General features: G+C 39.3%; 1 protein-coding gene and 1 non-coding gene across 2 annotated transcripts; one reads left to right on the top strand and one right to left on the bottom strand.

Moving 5' to 3' along the window:
- Positions 1-4,009: 4,009 nt before the first annotated feature.
- On the bottom strand, positions 4,010-16,872 carry LOC122429838 (placental prolactin-related protein 3-like). The gene is made up of 5 exons (XM_043450497.1): positions 16,818-16,872; positions 9,560-9,741; positions 7,284-7,391; positions 4,832-5,011; positions 4,010-4,201 (listed from the first exon to the last, which is right to left on the bottom strand). The coding sequence occupies exons 1-5, from the start codon at positions 16,870-16,872 to the stop codon at positions 4,010-4,012; spliced, it is 717 nt and encodes a 238-aa protein (XP_043306432.1).
- Positions 11,711-11,817, top strand: LOC122430251. Its single transcript, XR_006266323.1, has one exon. It is a non-coding gene; the product is annotated as a U6 spliceosomal RNA (small nuclear RNA).
- Positions 16,873-17,473: the final 601 nt, after the last annotated feature.

Genomic DNA, 17,473 nt, shown 5'->3' with positions numbered 1-17,473 from the left:
ACATAAGGATTACATTATCATTATACATAGGCCAGAATGACAAATAATGCTATTTTAGTTTCAGGTGTCATTATACACAGATAATGTTGACATATAATGTTATATTGGTTTCAGGTATACAGTGTAATTATTTGATATATATTGCAAAATGATCACCACAATAAGTCTGGTGAACATCTGTCACTCGATATAGTTACAATTTTCTTCTTGCGATGAGAACTTCTAAGATCTCTTAGCAGTGTTCAAACAGGCAATAAGTATATTCCAGTTTTGACTTAGTGCAGTTAAATGAGACAAGTGGCTTTGAGTCTTAGAATCAAAGAATCAGGTTGAAATAGTTGAGTGAATCAAATTTCTCAGTGCCAACTCATATAGAACTTTCTTGAAAAATCCATCCCTGATTAGGCCCACCTTGCTCCCATCACACATGGCGTGGTGTGCAGGCATAGATCGGTGTTTAAGGCTTCTGCTATCTTTTCCACTTGTCCATGTGATTCTTTCTCGACATCTTTCAGTGCTTCATCCATCTCCTGTCTTCACTATCCAAACAGGTTATAATTATGGCAGAATATGTCTAAGTAGCTACACTCACAGTTGCTGCCCACTGGACATTTTGGAAAGAGGCTGGGAAGGAGTCTTTCCAGTATTAGAGTTTTACTTTCAGGGAATTAGAAACCTTTTCAGTTTGAAGAGTCCATCAATACAACTATATTTCAGGAGTGAACAAGGTTTAATTATTTATTGATTAGTGACTAGCTGACCATCTGCTGAGAGTAAGGCAATGAAGGGTTAGTAAACAAGGGAGGATTCAGGATAAAGGAATGAGGAACTCTTGGAGAAAGTGGACACATGATTAAGGAGACCATTACCTCTATTTTGGTTAGGTTTTAGCTTTTGTTTAGGCTGGCTCTGTAAAGGTATGTGTTGTTTCCATTTTATATCCATCCATCCTCTATGCTTTACAATGTATGTCTTATTTAAGTGTTGAAAGTGACTAGAGACTTACTGCTTGTTATCACTGGGTAGTCGTGCTTTGCTTCTGGTATTCCAGAGGGTCTAGCAGAGGCTCTGTAGAGTACTTATTTCTATCATTTGCTGCAGAACCTTAACATTTTTTTGGTGATTTCTGGTACTAAGTTGATGAAATACAGGAAAATAGAGCTCAGATGCTTTTGGATAAAACCTTAATTTATCTCCTCCCCTCTCTCTGACGTTTCATTGATTGACTGAACTAGTCCCATATTGTTGGATGCCTTTCTTGGCTCTTATGTCTGCCTCATTCCTTGCATGTGGTCAAGGTCCTTTTCATTTCCTATATCTCTGACATCCTTTGTGTCTTTTCACTTGGCAGAGCCCTCTTTGATTTTTAGTGTCATAATATTCCCAGCTCTTTCTGATCTCTTCCTTATTCTCTATGAGTCCCAACATCCACAACTCCTCAATGCACATTGAAGTTTCTCTTCTGTAATTCTGGACATCCTGGTCACTTGGACTAAATGTTCTTGGTTTCCTGTTGTTTGTAGAATAAAGACACGCTCTCCAAATTGACATATGTGATTCTCCCTAATGATAACTGGCATATGTGATTTTCCCAGGGAAGGTTTGATAGATTCCTTTGTGTCAGAGTATTTTGTCATGTTCTGGAAGGTTTGGGTCATCCCAGGTAGAGACAGGGGCAGGACTCAGGCCAGAATAATGCTGGCTATGAAGGAAGAGTTTGGTTTTGCTGGACAGTGTTCCTGTATGTGAGTGAATATGTCTTTGCCTAAAAGAAGATAATTTGGCTGGATCTGCCCTGAAGACTTACCAGTCTTGGTTCATCTCTAGAACTATGGCCTTTAGTAACAACAAAAGAATAGTCCTAATAAAAGGACAATTTCAGAAAAAAGAGGAGAGAAGAAAAATGGAAATAAAAGGGAATATGAGATATTTGCTCTTACAATATTATATATATATATATATATTTGGGTCCTCAAAAATAGAGTTCTAACATCTTTTCATCGTTCACTACCCAAGTCCTTGACTCACTTTCCTTTTGCTGCTCTTTCTTCCTTCTGTCTTTCTCTTCCTTCCCTCTTCTTCATCCCCCTTTCCCATCTACCTTTTGATTTCCCATTTTCTGTTTACTAGGAATTACTGGTAAAGCCCTAAAGATGCTACACAGCCAGCCCAGCAACATCACTGACTTCTTAGGAGAGCCAGTCAAGAGACTGGCCCTCAACCCTGGTTGTCTGGAGGCCTTTGAACAAGCTAAGCAACCTAATCCAGTCACACTGCTCCAGTCTCAGGAGAGACTCAGTCTATTTGGAGGATTTTATAATTCAGTGACCTACTAGGGCATGTATGTAAGGCCAAATAATTAAAGACAAGGATAGTTACTCTAAAAGGAAGAGAGAATGGTATCTCACTTCTCAGATAAATGTGTTTTTAAATCCAGCTTTCTGACCTACTCGATATCTATATGAACAGTTGAATATTTGTCCTGAGGCCCCGGGCAGGGACAGATGCACACCTGTATTTCTGCCATTCAATGGTTCAGAGTGTTTATGATACATGGGTTTCCTGTGGGTCAGCTAGTAGGCAGCTGACTGTGGGCTACTGAATCTTCTCCAGATGGTGCTTGCAGAGTGAGGGAGACAGAGAGGCTGTGCTGATGACTGCGGGTGGTGAGCTGTGGGGACCAGAACATTTCCCCTGATTAAAAAGGGAACTCTGGCGTTGGGGATCCCCAACTTCTGAATGTCCGGGGTAATCACAAGGATACCCCACAAGAGAAACAGTTGTCAGTCAGGGAGAATTTCAGATCAGTCCGTCTGGACCAAGAGAAGGGTACAACAGCTCCATGTAAGTCAGTGATGTCAGAACTTTCCCACCTCGTTTCCATCTACCCTGTTCCAACATGGCCCAAGGAATGAAGATCCAGAGAGGGAGAGAGAAGGAACCTTGCAGAAATGGACACATCGGTGCTTCCTGGTAGGTCCCCTGTGCCTCAGCAGGGGAGAGGGAAACATTGAATAGGCTGAATATGAGATGGAGTTGACACTTGACTGACCTGGCCTTGTGAAACCCAGAGTGACAGAATGTATGGAATGGTTGCAAGGTGGTGCAGAAAATGAGGATGCAGTGGAGCTTGGGTGAAGAAGTCACTGGAGGAGGATGGAGGCAGTTCAGGTTTGTATCTGCTATGGTCTCAACCTTTCTGTCCCCCAGAAATTTCATATGATGAAATCCTGATTCCCATGGTTATAGCATCCATCTGAGGAGCCTTTGTGAGGTTATGGAGTTATAAGGATGGAGCCCCCTCAATGAGATGAGTGCTTTTATGTATAAGAGATACACAGAGCTTCCTAGCCCTTCACCCTGTGTGAGAATACAATAAGAAGTGTGTGACCAGAAAGGACCCTGCATGACCACACTGTGGAAATCCATTTCCATTGTTTATAAGTCTGTGATATTTTGTTATAGCAACCCCAAAGGTCTAAGACAGCATCCTAACAATCTTCACACAGTTCAGTAAACCTCATGCTATTTGTACAAAGTTGTGAAGCACTGATCCTGTCTGGTGTAACACTGTGACAGTGGGCTGACAGTTTGCGGCTGGCTTTCATAAAGAATCCCTAGAATTCATTCTTGGTAGCATGACCAGAACCATGAACAATTGTCTAATTCTTTGATTCTAATAACTTGACCAGCATAATTTTCTGTGATTCTTATGTAATCTCTTAATGGTCTTCTTTGTAATGCTAGCTTCTGCTATTTGGACTAATTTTAATAGGAGCTTCATTCTCTCAATTGGGGTGGTTTTTGTTTTGATTTTTGATTAAATGAAAATAAGAAATGTTAACAAATTTCCCTCTTAGATTTTGAAATCTCTACAGAGTCTGTGTTTATTTTTTTAAGAGAAGAACCATTTCACAGAGCATGCATTAAAAAGCTGTAAATTTCAAAGAAGCTTGCTATGGGATAGATCTTTAGGACCATCTCAGAGCTGGATGGGATGGATGTGGATTTAGCACTCGTCACTGATTCGGCACGCCAGGATCTTGCTGTACATGTCAACTTTACGTGAATCGCTGCGCAGGCACTTGAACAGGTTATAAAGTGTAGAACGACGTGCATCTTCATCGCTGGACAGCAGGGATTGGTATCCTGACCAGTACATGTGTTCCTCGGACAATATCCGCCTCACTGGAAGAATAATCTGAATACCCAAAAGATAATGATTTCTTACGCGTTTTATTAGTATTTCCTTATCTTTGTCCCTTGTAATTCTCAAATTAAGATTTGGGGAACACATACAAATGTAAAACTCTCTAGATATGGAATATGGAGCCAGCCTATGAGAAAACAATTAGGAATCTAAAAAGTAGAAACATAACTCAAGTTTAGTTTTAACTTTCTCTTTTCTTCCTTCCCACTCTCATCCTTTGATTTGAGGAGAACAGAGAAAGAGGAAAAGTGGAACTTCAAGAGCAGATGTCCTGCGATACTTTGAGGAAAATGCTGAGCTTGGAAATTCTGTTCTTTAGTTCTCTTACTCTTGAAAATATTTCAAACACCTGTGCCCAGGAAGAGGCAAGCTTTTGGTGGAATCATGTGCAATGTAGGGAAGGCTCCACATGTCAAAAATTGCAGTGAAATTCTGATTCATTTACAGTGGAATCTATCATTATGAATGACTAGGCTCCTGCTTTATGTAGTAGCAGTCTAGCATATAAAATTCATGAATCTTTTTCTTACAAAATGAGATATTTCAAAACTCCTTATGCATTACAGAGGTCAACTCTTTCATTCATGAACAAAGCAAGAAAGCCCTCTGCAGGATGCTCACCTGGCTGAATCGCCTCTCGAAGATTACTTGAAGTTTGACACATTTTTTAATATTCTCTAAGGCACTTGATATGATCATATCTGAGAGGTCTTTCTCAATCCGATGATCAGTGCCTAGATCAACCAAAGGAGCAGTCCAGAGGTACTGTAACATGAGTATCCACTTAGTAAGGTCTTCATTCTAAGAAAATATAAGAAACAGTCTCATTGAAATAATCACAATTCAATGGTTTTGGTTACAGGTGATCGTTGCTCAGGGCAGCTGACCTAAAAGGCTTTTGCTTATTCCTATGTGTATGCAGAGATTTTTGAAGGTAGTAAAAGTTGCAAAATTATAAAATGTAAGCTATTAGTTCCCACTTCACTGAATTATTAAAAATCTGGGTTATTTTAGGAATTAATTCTTCTGATGAGTTCTAATTTATAACATGAATTTTCTTTTTCCTCTGAAATTCTACCACCCACTCAGTGAGTTCTTTGATGTTTGTCTATTTGCAGGGGAGAAATCTAAGTATTTTATGACAAGTCAGTATGTGCCTGCAGTACCTGACCCAGGAAAGAGGCATTCTGCCTGTGCCCACATCATTGTCACCCAGTGATTTTTTCATATTAATGAGTCAGATGAGTCATACGTATTTGTTTTCGATTGGTAATTTGTTTTATGTTGTTACAACAAAGAGACAATGAAGAAGACATGACATTCCTAAACAGGCTTTCTTTCCTCAGTTGATCCCAACACCAGCCCCCATGCTGGTATCAGAAGAGTCTGTCTGGTTGACACGTGTCCGGGCAAAAAATGGCACAGCATTGTCTTTAGTAACAGCATCAGTGGGATTCACAATGGAGGGTTTTCCTCCGTGGTGCACTACTACTAGCAGAACTGAGTTTGAAAATCCTGGGGTCTGAACATCTCTAGTTAATAATCTTGATTTCTTTATAGCCATGAACTCATTTAGTGGTAAAGAACTTAGAACTGAGTAGGACTAACTACAGTAATGCACATAAAGTGCTTAGTAGAATGTATGGCCATGTAGAACCTCTCAATAAACTTTAAATTCAAGCTTATTGAAAAATCCCTCGTCCTCCTCCTTTTTGAACTTTTCCTTTACTTGATCATCCTCGTTATTAATGAGCTTAACAGAGGAAAACAATGCTGATATCATTAAGAAAGTTATACACCATGGAATATTACTCAGCCATTAAAAAGAATTCATTTGAATCAGTTCAAATGAGATGGGTGAAACTGGAGCCCATTATACAGAGTGAAGTAAGCCAGAAAGATAAAAACCAATACAGTATACAAATGCATATATATGGAATTTAGAAAGATGGTAACGATAACCCTATATGCAAAACAGAAAAAGAGACACAGATGTACAGAACAGAATTTTGGACTCTGTGGGAGAAGGCGAGGGTGGGATGTTTCGAGGGAACAGCATCGAAACATGTATATATCTAGGGTGAAACAGATCACCAGCCCAGGCTGGATGCATGAGACAAGTGCTCGGGCCTGGTGCACTGGGAAGACCCAGAGGAATCGGGTGGGGAGGGACGTGGGAGGGGGATCGGGATGGGGAATACTTGTAAATCCATGGCTGATTCATGTCAATGTATTACAAAAACCACTACAATATTGTAAACTAATTAGCCTCCAACTAATAAAAATAAATGAAAAAAAAAAAGAAAGTTGTAGAGAGAAAGATAGAATTTTAAGGGGGCATGCATGTGAAAATATTTTAAAATATGTTAGGATGAAGGACAATGCAGGAAATCAGTAAGGAGAGATCATAACGGTGAAAATTTGGAGGTGCCAGTAATCATTGAGGCTTGGTATGTAAACTGTGTTGTCCTCAGTACGGATGCAATTGTTGCAGCCATGAGAAGCAAAGCAATGTTACATAGGCCAATGTGGGGGAAACTTACAAATTAAAAATAAAAGGTGACGGAGGAGTCATTGAGAATGACGAATGAAGGAGGTTTCAGAGAAGTAGAAGCAGAATCAGGAGAGCCTTGAGAGGCAGACGCACTGGCTCAAATGATGCAGTATAGGACTCCCACATATGAGTCACTAGTAACAGGGAGTACTCAAAACTGGGGTGTGTTTCTTACATATTCATGAATTTTGCAATCTTATATTTTACACATGGAAGTTCCCATTCATTTCCTGTTTTTGTGCAGAATAATAGCTGTAATCCTGTGTCTAATGCATTACTTGAACTAAACTTGTCTGCATGGACAATTTATAGATCTGTTGTTCATTTTGCTACTACAGATCTTTAGTTATCCCTTGATTTCCCTCATGCTTCATCAACTGCAAAATATAATTTCTCTTTAAGTGCTTACAATTCCTCCACCATTTTCTTCATGTACAGTTAACATTACCTCTCATAATCTGAAGCCTGGCAAGCTACACACTCACTAGATCTGGTGAAAAACCCAGGTGAAAGACTCACGTTCATCTGTTCGGCTTTTTCTCTTTCTTCAGGAGCATGGAGGGAATTGGTGTGGCAGTCATTGATGGCATTGATATACTCTGGTTTACTCTGGGAATACTTTTCTTCCTGAAAGTGATCAGAAATTAGCGAGGGTTGTTGGGTATTCAGTGGATGAGCCCATTACCAGAACATTATCATGTTTGATAGTAGTGTAAATTTTTAACCGGGGGCATCACAAAATTTGAAAGTCATTATTTTCCTACTTTTTCTATATATTGTCTCTATGAAAATGATTTTACATCTAACTTTCCTAAGTTCAAACTTTTCCTTCTCTATTATAACACTATCTTTTTAAAATTTTTTCAGTATTTGAACCAAATATAGTACTTTTGTACCGATACTTGATGCCTCCCAGGTGACGGTAGTGGTAAAGAACATTCCTGCCAATGCAGGAGATACAAGAAGCCTCAGGTTAGATCCCTTGGTGAGGAGCATCCCTTGTGAGAGGGTACAGCAGCACACTCCTGGACTCTTGCCTGGCAAATCCTATGGACAGAGGAGCCTGTTGGGCTACAGTCAGTAGGGTTGCAAAGTGTTGGACACAACTGAAGTGACTTAGAATGCATGCATGCACCTATATTTAACCATTTAATCTCTTGTTTACTGTGGTTTAGAGCCAATATATTCCTTTATACAGAGTAATACAGTAATGACTCTGACTTATGTCTGATCATGCTCACCAAAAAGCTTAGTGTTCATCCCAGGTGCAGAATACAATGCTGTTTATGGTGAAAAAAAGGGACATCAGAAAAAAATGGCATAAAATTATGGGAAATACTAAGCAATGGACTGAGAATAATAAGAGTAGAAAAATCTTAACTAACACTTTGATAGAGAAAAACTAATCTTTAATGGAAGTTATGAACATTTGAAGAGATTACTAGGAAGAGTTGAAAAAAATGGACAGTCAAAAATGGAGGATGAAACAAAAACTAGTGTTTACAAAGAACTACGTGAATTTAATAGAAACCTTTAGCACCGCCTTTTATTAGCTGTCTGCTCTACTGTGTGCTCCTTCATTGACCTAAAAAAATTAACATACAACTTTCAAATACCTTCATCAGAAAGAGAATAATTGTTTCCAATTGTAAACTCCCCTTCTACTATAACTCTAAACCTATTCACTGCAAATCTTAAAACAATAATTTGTAGCATTAAAAAAACTACCAGTGTTCGTTTTTGCGACCGGGATTCAGCTTTGTTTAACATGTTCCATCCACGCAGTTCACTGCACAGCAGTTCTCATTTATTGGCTATTTACTCTGAGCCTGGAGAAGAAAGCCCAGAGAGGCCCTGAAGGACCAGAAAATCAACATGCTTCCTTTTCCCCAGTCCCGCCTAAACGTTCTTTAGTCAGGTAGTATTATGGACTGAATGTGTGTTCTTTAAATTCATGTGTTAGAGCCCAAACTGCCAAAGTACTGTGTTTTGAAAAGGGTTCTGACTTTTTGGCATGCCATGGTCTATAGCCCACCAGACTCCTCTGTGGGATTTCTCAGGCAAAAATACTAGACCGGCTTGCCATTCCCTTCTCCAGGGACTCTTCCAGACCCAGGGATAGAACCCAGTTCCCTCCCATTGTGGCCAGATTTGTTACCATCTGAGCCACCAGCAAAGCCCGTTAGGTTAAATGAGCTCATCCAATAGGTTTAGTGTGTCCATGAAGCGAAACACCAGAGAATTTTCTCTTCTGTTTCTGTGTCTTTGTGTCTTTTCCTCTGTCTGTCTTCCCCACTCCTCACCCTGTGTGAGGACGCATGGAGAAGCCATCCTGGAGAGAAAGAGTTCTCAGCAGAGCCTCACCTTGCTGGTGCCCTGATCTGGGACTTCTAGCCCCCAGAGCTGTGAGGAAATAAATTTCTGGTGTTTATTCCACTGAGTCTATTGTATTCTTTTATGGCATTCCTAGCTGACAAATACAAAATCATCTATTTTGGAAATTTAAAAAAGAAAATGAATGAAAGGAAATTGAAAAAGTTATTGCACTTCTTAGGAATGTTTCAGATTTCACAAAACTGGTCCGTTCTTCTATTTCCACATCTTATGAGCTGTTGACATCTTTAACCTAGAGAGTGTGTTATTTGAACTTTGGCTGATGCAGCCCTCTTGTTGAAAGGACAGTATGGCCCAGTCACTTACACAAAGGTACCTTCTGGGAGCCTGGCGGGCTACAGTCCATGGGGTTGCAACTGTCGGACACGACTTAGCAACTAAACCACCACCATAGTACTTACAAACTCATTGTACATTCTTGTGGAAAGGTTATGCATGTCGTGGGACAGCCTGGAGACACGGCTAAACGTGTTTCTAAGGAAATTCAGGGGGATGCCAAACACATCAGGACCGCAGGACGGGCATACGTTGCCTTGGCACAGGAGCAGATTTGACAGGACCAGCAGCAGGAGCAGGCAGGACCCTGCCAAAATAAAAACATGAGCCATTCTGAGATGTCTAATCACCTGAGGTTATCGAATCCATCCTGTGGAGGGAAGCCTTTTGCTCTGAGCAGGAGTTGATGCTGTAGTAGCTGGGGTGCGGAAGAAAGTGCACCCTCTGTGTGAATTTAGATGGATGATGACATTTGCACAGACAGATATTTGGAGAAGTAGGTTACTCCCTGCATTTTTGTATTGCTCCCAGAGGTACTTCTGTGCTCTGCAAACATTTGGAATTTCATTCTGAGCCAGAGTATTTAGGCCATTCTTTTAAGACAGTTTAATGTTGGGACTCTGCAGATTCTGAGCACCGAGGCCCTCTAGGAGTGTGTTATTTTTTCACTCTACATTGACTAGTGCTTGAATTTTAGACACAGAAATGACAAGAAGTGTACAGTTGATCTGTGTGGTTTACCATCACGCTTGGGTAAGAGTAAACTCTGACTGACTGATCACTACTATTGAGTACAGAGAGAATACTAAGAGAAAAAGGATACTGTACCTTGGATCTGCTAACTCACCTTTGTAACCCCATGCATGTCTTTGATACTTTCCCCAAAGCTCTAAAACATCTTAAAATTTGTGTTTCACAGTAGCCTTGTGAGATAGCCTTGATTTTCACTATGATCATCAACTTATGTTAAGGAAGATGCAATGACTTGGAGAGGGCAAATAACTTTCCCAGGTCCCATTATTAGCAGATGGAGGTGACTGGGCACCAATGCAGTCATCTGTTCACTTCCTGATGTCACATCACACATGCCTGTGGGCTCTCGGCCTGCATGTGTGTAACCAGGACCACATCAGGAGCTGTGATGACTCTGTTTAACGCGAAAAATATTTTGTCTTTGACTGCAAATCAGCAGTGACCCTAGAGCACTGGTTTTATCCACTTGTTCTGCTCTGTCTATAAAACACTCACTGTTAAAATCTTTGACAATTATCAGTGTGGGGCCTGGTTCTCCTGGCTAGCCTTGCTTCTAGGCAACTTGACAACTCTGCTACTTTTATGCATCCTTAATCTTCTCATTACATTTGTTTCTTCGAGAAAATGGCAGGTAAATCTCCAAATGGTAATACAAGAATATTACCTGGTCAGCACCCAAGACAACCTCATTGGCTCTGCGAACAAAGGCCTGACTTTGATGCTTTAGGGAGTAAATTCAACTGTCTCATCAGGAGCACATCCTGACAACCCATGGGCCAAGTTTTTGTACCATCTCCAAACATCTCCTCGTTGATATTAGAACTAGACATTCATGCTTCCATGATGTATTTTGATATTTCAGAAATTACTTCTGGCCCTAATTTTGGCCAACAGAAGCATAAAAGCATAGACTCTTGCTAGCGTGATTTTAATATTACTTTTCCTGTCCGTCCTTTGTAAGTAAGTATAATTTAAGACTGAAGTGAGCAAGAATTGAGTTTGGACAAGAAACTGATTAAACAGGAATTTTATCCTCCTGAATGAGATCTGAACATGATTCTTTTTCCAATTTGCCAGAAGAGTGGTAATTTATTTAAGGATAAGATACTAGCATTTACTAGGTTTTCTCTGCTCTTAGTTTAAAGGGGCATGATATCTAGAAATAAAATGGTTATGTAAAAGTAGGTGATGAAAATCAAAGAACTGGTTCTCAAAAAGAAGACATATAAGTTGGAGAAATTTGGGACAATCTCTCTCATGAACTAAAAAGCTTATTGTGAAAGGCAAGGAGAATAATACCTTGTATAACATAGACATATTTCTGTGTATATATTCTGTGCATGTATACATGTGTTATGAATAAATATATGCATAATTCCTACATGGAACTTTAGACCTTATAAAATTCAAATTTATAAGTGGCAGTAAATATAACAGAATACCCTAATTCCTAATGTAATTGATCATTTGTTGGTGGATGACTAACTGTATGATTTTTTTTTCTGTTAAAGTGTTATTTCTGTGTTTGCTTTGGTAGCACACATATGAAAAATTTGGAATAATACTGAGAATATTAGCATGGCCCCTGCCCAAGGATGATACACAAATATGTGAAGCCTTCCATATTTTTCTCTAATAGCTTTGAGGTATCCGATGGGAATCAAGGTGGGAAGGAGGTTCAAGACTAGGCGACATAGGTAAACCTATGGCTGACTCATGTTGATGTTTGGCCGAAAGCAGTACAGTGTTGTAAAGCAATTAGCCTTCAATTAAACATCAATAAATTTAATGATTAAAACTGTTATTGGGGATCATATAACAGGTTCAGATGTCCATTCTATGACTAAAGAGGATCTGACTGCAAGCTCATGGTGTCAATTATCATTGGTCAGTGTTTCATTAACTTTATAGTTGGATGAGAAAAGTCAACTAACAAACACTATTGTCTGTGATTCAGTGTCACAGCAAGCTATAGTCCTGGTCTGCATTCGCCTTTAGGCGGTATAGCGCCCAGACTTTGAAACTGAGGCCGTTCCCAGAAGCCCACAGTCATGAGTTCTGTTCAGGGTTTTGTTCCTGATGCTGGAGGCTTCTGTTCACTGGTCCACTAGGTCTGAAACTTTCTCTCCTGAGCATTCTCTGGTTCTATCATGTGCACAAGTCTTTCTATTTTGGTTGTCTAATTTGATTCTCTTATTCTTTTGATCAGACTACCAAGTCTCTTTATGATTTACTTTTCAGACCCTTTTGTGCTTTGATTTTTCTGATGCTCATTAGTGTGTTTGCTTCCATGTCTAAATCTGAGTAGTTCTCAACATCTACATATACCCTACCCTATTCGCTTACTGTCTGGATTTTGGTGTTCTGCATCAGCATACTTTTATGAACTTCATTTTCCTTCTGGTGAAGTTTCTGGTATACAGTTTAAGCTGGTGGGCTCCCATCTGGCTTTTTCGTGTTGTCTCCAAAAAATCAGAGAACTCTGCTTTCTTTCTAGGCAATACTGCCCCTTGTTTTGATAGCATTGCTAATTTTCTGTGATTTCACCTCCTGCCTCATAAGCTTTGTCTTTCTCAATCTACTCTAACTTGAGTGCTATGTGTCTCTATGTTGGTATTACTATTTTATTTTATTTTTTTAATTTTAATTGGAGGCTAGTTACTTTATAATATTGTATTGGTTTTGCCATACAATGACAAGAATCTGCCATGGGTGTACATGTGTTCCCCATCCTGACCCTCTTCCCACCTCTCTCCCCATCCCATCCTTCTGGGTCATCCCAGTGCACCAGCCCCGAGCACCCTGGATCATGCATCGAACCTGGACTGGCGATTCGTGTCACATGTGATAATATACATGGTTCAATGCCATTCTCCCAAGTCAGCCCACCCTCGTCTCTCCCACAGAGTCCAAAATACTTCTATACAACTGTGTGTCTTTTGCTGTCTCGCATACAGGGTTTTCATTACCATCTCTCTGAGGTCCATATATATATGCTAGTATGCTGTATTGGTGTTTTTCTTTCTGGCTTACTTCACTCTGTATAATAGCTCCAGTTTCATCCACCTCATTAGGACTGATTCAAAGGCATTCTTTTTACTGGCTGAGTAATATTCCATTGTATATATGTACCACATTTTTCTCATCCATTCGTCTGCTGATGGGCATCTAGGTTGCTTCCATGTCTTGCCTATTATAAACATTGCCGCAATGAACATTGGGGTTCACTTGTCTCTTTCAATTCTGGTTTCCTCGGTGTTTATGCCCTGTAATGGGATTGCTCGGTCCTATGGCAGTTCTATTTCTAGTTTTTTAAGGAATCTCCACCTTATTCTCCATAGTGGCTGTATTACTATTTTAAATAAATATCAACGTAGTATACCAGAGAATTAAAGGGAATAAAATTTTAATAGTACTAGTAATGATACAGCCCCCAAATTATAATCCAATAATGCTCCCAGTTGTAAATGACTTTTTACCCATGTATTACTGTGGTCTCCTACTCACTCCTTACTATGTGTTTCAATTTTGAAATAGATTGTAGAAAACAATGGAGTGGAAAATTCTGAAAATCACCTTGGATTTTAGATGCCTCAAGATTAAGTATGTAATGATTAGTTTTTTATAGTTAGTAGAGCACACATAGCTCAGTGTACGGTGATTGCTATTGAGTGAAGGATGTATACTGTGAACTTCAATCACCAAACAGGTGATTGGAAATAAAAAAAGCAATGTCAAGAAGACACAGGGTTCTGTTCTGGAAGGAAAAACTTACAGTTTCTCTCATCTACAGTATAATCTTCAGATTTTTCAAAACACTTACTCTTCCTTTGCTCAGTTAATAATTTGAGTTGTTTTATTTTTTTTTCCTACTGAGGTGCATGAGTCTCTTATATAAACTTGATATGAAGCTTTTACCAAATATGTGATTTGAATTTTTTTTTTCATTCCATAGGTTGCCATTTAATTTTATTGATGGGTTCGTTTACTCTGTAGAAGGTTTTGAGTTTGATGTATTCTCACTAGTTTATTTTTGCAGCTCTTGCCTTTGCTTTTGATGACTGACTTATTTGAGCAGCTTGTATTTTGGAAAGCGATCCTTTATCAGTTGTTTTATTTGCTATTATCTTCTCCCATTCTTACCAAAAGACAGAGACTGGATGAATGGATACAAAACAAGACCCATATATATGCTGTCTACAAGAGACCCACTTCAGTCCTAGAGACACATACAGACTGAAAGTGAGAGGATGGAAAAAGATATTCCATGCAAATGGAAATCAAAAGAAAGCTGGATTGGCAATTCTCATATCAGAAAAAAATAGACCTTAAAATAAAAACTATTATAAGAGATAAAGAAGGACACCACCTAATGATCAAGGGTCAGTCCAAGGAAAAGACAAAACAATTTTAAATATCTATGTAGCCAACTAGGGGCACTTCAATACATAAGGGAAACCCTAACTGACACAAAAGGGGAAATTGACAGTAACACAGTAATAGTAGAGCATGTCAACACCACACCTATACCAATGGGCAGATCAACAAAACAGAAAATTAATAAGGAAACATAAGCCTAAAAGGAAATATTAGAGCAAACAGACCTAATTGATATCTTCAGCATATTCCATCCAAATGCAGAATACACTTTCTTCTCAAGTGCAATGGAACATTTTCCTCATCTTGGGTCACAAATCAAACCTCAGTAAATTTAAGGAAATTGAAATTATATCAAGCATTTTCTCTGACAACAACACTATGAGACTAGATATAGATTATAGGGAAAAAAAACAACTTCAAAGAACACAAACACATGGAGGTTCAGCAACACATTTCTAAATAATAAACAGATTACTTAAGAAATAAGGGAAATCAAAACATTCCTAGACACAGAGAACAATGAAAACATGATGATCTAAAACCTATAGGATGCAACAAGAGCAGTTCTCAAAGGGAAGGTTATTAGTAATACAAATCCTACCTGAAGATACACATTGAATAGAGAACCTAGCTTTACATATCTTTAGCTCTTTTTAAATTTCTCTTATAAATGTCTTAGGAACGGGAAATCACTAAGTCGTGCCTGACTCTTTGCAACCCCATGGACAGTAGCCTGCACCAAGCTCCTCTGTCCATGGGATTTTCTAGGCTAGAACACTGGAGTGGGTTGCTGTTTCCTTCTCCAGATCAATATCTTAAAGGTTTTTTATAAAATCTTTCAACACCTTGCTTAAGTTTATTTCTAAGTGTTTTATCTTTTTGTGATGCAATAGTAAATGTGCTTGTTTTCTTTATTCAACTTTCTGATAGTTTTTTGTTAATATATATAGGTACACAACATAGATTCATATATTGAAATATAGTAAACATAATGTATGCTACATCTTTAAAGAATAGACATTCTCCCACAAATAAGACATATAGATGGTCAAGACAATGACAAGATGCTCAGCACTGCTAATAATCAAAGGAAATGCAGATCAAAAGCACAAGAGATATCATTTCGTACATGTTTGAATGGCTAGTACCAAAAATGTAAGAAATGACAAAACTTGTTGGGGATGTGGAGAAAAAGGAGTGCTTATGCTCTGTTGATAGGGATGTATACCAGTGCAAATCCCACAGAAAAATACTGTGAAGGTTCCTCAAGAAATTTCAAAGAGAACTGTTATGTGATCCATTATCCCCCTTCTGGATATATAGTCATATTCCCATGTTCATTGCAGCATCATTCACAGTAGCCTTGGTATAGGAACAACCTGAGTATCTTTCAATAGGTGAATGGATTAAAACAATGTGATGTGACATATATATGTAAATATTATTTTCCCATTACAAAAAGAAAGAAATCTTACCAATCATTGCAACATGGATGAAACTGGAGGGCATTCCACTATGTAAACTAAGTCAGACAAAGAAAAATACAATAAGATCTCAAATATAAGGAATTACAAAAAAACAATAATCTCTGAGAGACTGAACATCATCGACTGGCATACTGACTCAACGGACATGAGTTTGAGTAAGCTCTGGGTGTCGGGGATACACAGGGAAGCCTGGCGTGCTGCAGTCCATGGGGTCACAAAGATTCGGACACGACTGAATGAGTGACTCAACTGAACAGAGTGGAACTAACCTGTGTTCTCCTCAAAAAGCAGAAGTTAAACATGTGTGGTGATGGCAATGTTACTTAATAGAAAGGGAAACTTGTTTCTAATACATCCACAAATGGGGGTGGACAAGATGACAGAGGGGTATGTGGAAGTGGGGTACACCTCTCTCCACCGATGCATCAAGAGCATCTATAAACGCAGCAGTTCTCACAGAAGACCAGGTGAATACTGGCAGGACGCCCTGACTACTGAGGTGGAATATCCTGATCCACACAGAACTCAGTAGGACAAAGGAAAGAAGGGACAAGGAGGAAGGAGAAAGAAGGAGGAGAGCAAGTGGGACCAGCCTGCACCTGGGGGTGAGGGAGCTAAAGCGCAGAGGAGTAATCCCCGGGTCCATAGCCGTCCACTGGAATGGGAAAGTCATTTGAAGCTGTTGGGGAGTGAACTAACTAATCTGTCACCGTCTGAATGGAGTGAGAACCTCATAGACAAGCCATGCTGCTGCCTTTCATACCTCGGACAGGGTTGTAAGTCCACTGGTGTCCACGGAAGCCGAGAGCTGGAGCCATGGGGACTGCAGAATGATCCCAGGGTGAGGACTCCTGTTTACTGTGGGGAGTCAGCCGGATGGGATGGGATGGAGGAAATCTGCTGCATCGAATGCTTCTTAAGGAAACCCAGGAGGCCATAAAAGTAGGGTTCAACTGCTTGTGGAGTCCAGTTATCTCTTTCGCCATGCTGGTACCTGTAGGTGGAGCAATAGAGAAAGACTTCAGTGAGGGTGGTCCTTGAGTGCCTGATGCACTAAGCAATGAAGAGTTTTGAATGTCTGTGTACCCTACCCTATCCTATTGTCTGTCTTAATTATGGATATTAACATTGTAATATTTTTATGAACTTAAATTTCTTCTGGTAGAGTTTCTGGTTTACAAATTAAGCTAGTTCCTCACATCTGACTCATTCTTGGTGTTTCAAGAAATTTTGAGAAGCTTCCTTCCTCTCAAGGCAATGCTGCCCTTTACTTTACTACCATTGCTGACTTCCCATACTTTCACTTCTTTCTACTATACTCTACGTCTTTCACTATTCACTATAATTTTAGTAGTATGTGTCCCTATGTTGCTATTAATATTTATAATAAATTATTAACCCGATGTAGTAGAGAATCAA

This window comes from Cervus canadensis, chromosome 28 (genome assembly GCF_019320065.1).
Source record: "Cervus canadensis isolate Bull #8, Minnesota chromosome 28, ASM1932006v1, whole genome shotgun sequence".
NCBI lineage: Eukaryota > Metazoa > Chordata > Mammalia > Artiodactyla > Cervidae > Cervus > Cervus canadensis.
Note: the sequence above shows the minus strand (reverse complement) of the source record. Positions and strands in the feature narration are given on the sequence as shown.

Excerpts from the sequence above, each read along its gene's own strand:
- LOC122429838 (XM_043450497.1), bottom strand. The coding sequence starts at position 16,872 with ATGGCTCCAGCTCTCGGCTTCCGTGGACACCAGTGGACTTACAACCCT. Across the intron at positions 9,742-16,817 it reads GACTTACAACCCTGTCCGAG|GGTCCTGCCTGCTCCTGCTG; the intron begins GTATGAAAGGCA and ends TTATTTTGGCAG. Across the intron at positions 4,202-4,831 it reads TCGAGAGGCGATTCAGCCAG|ATTATTCTTCCAGTGAGGCG; the intron begins GTGAGCATCCTG and ends TTGGGTATTCAG.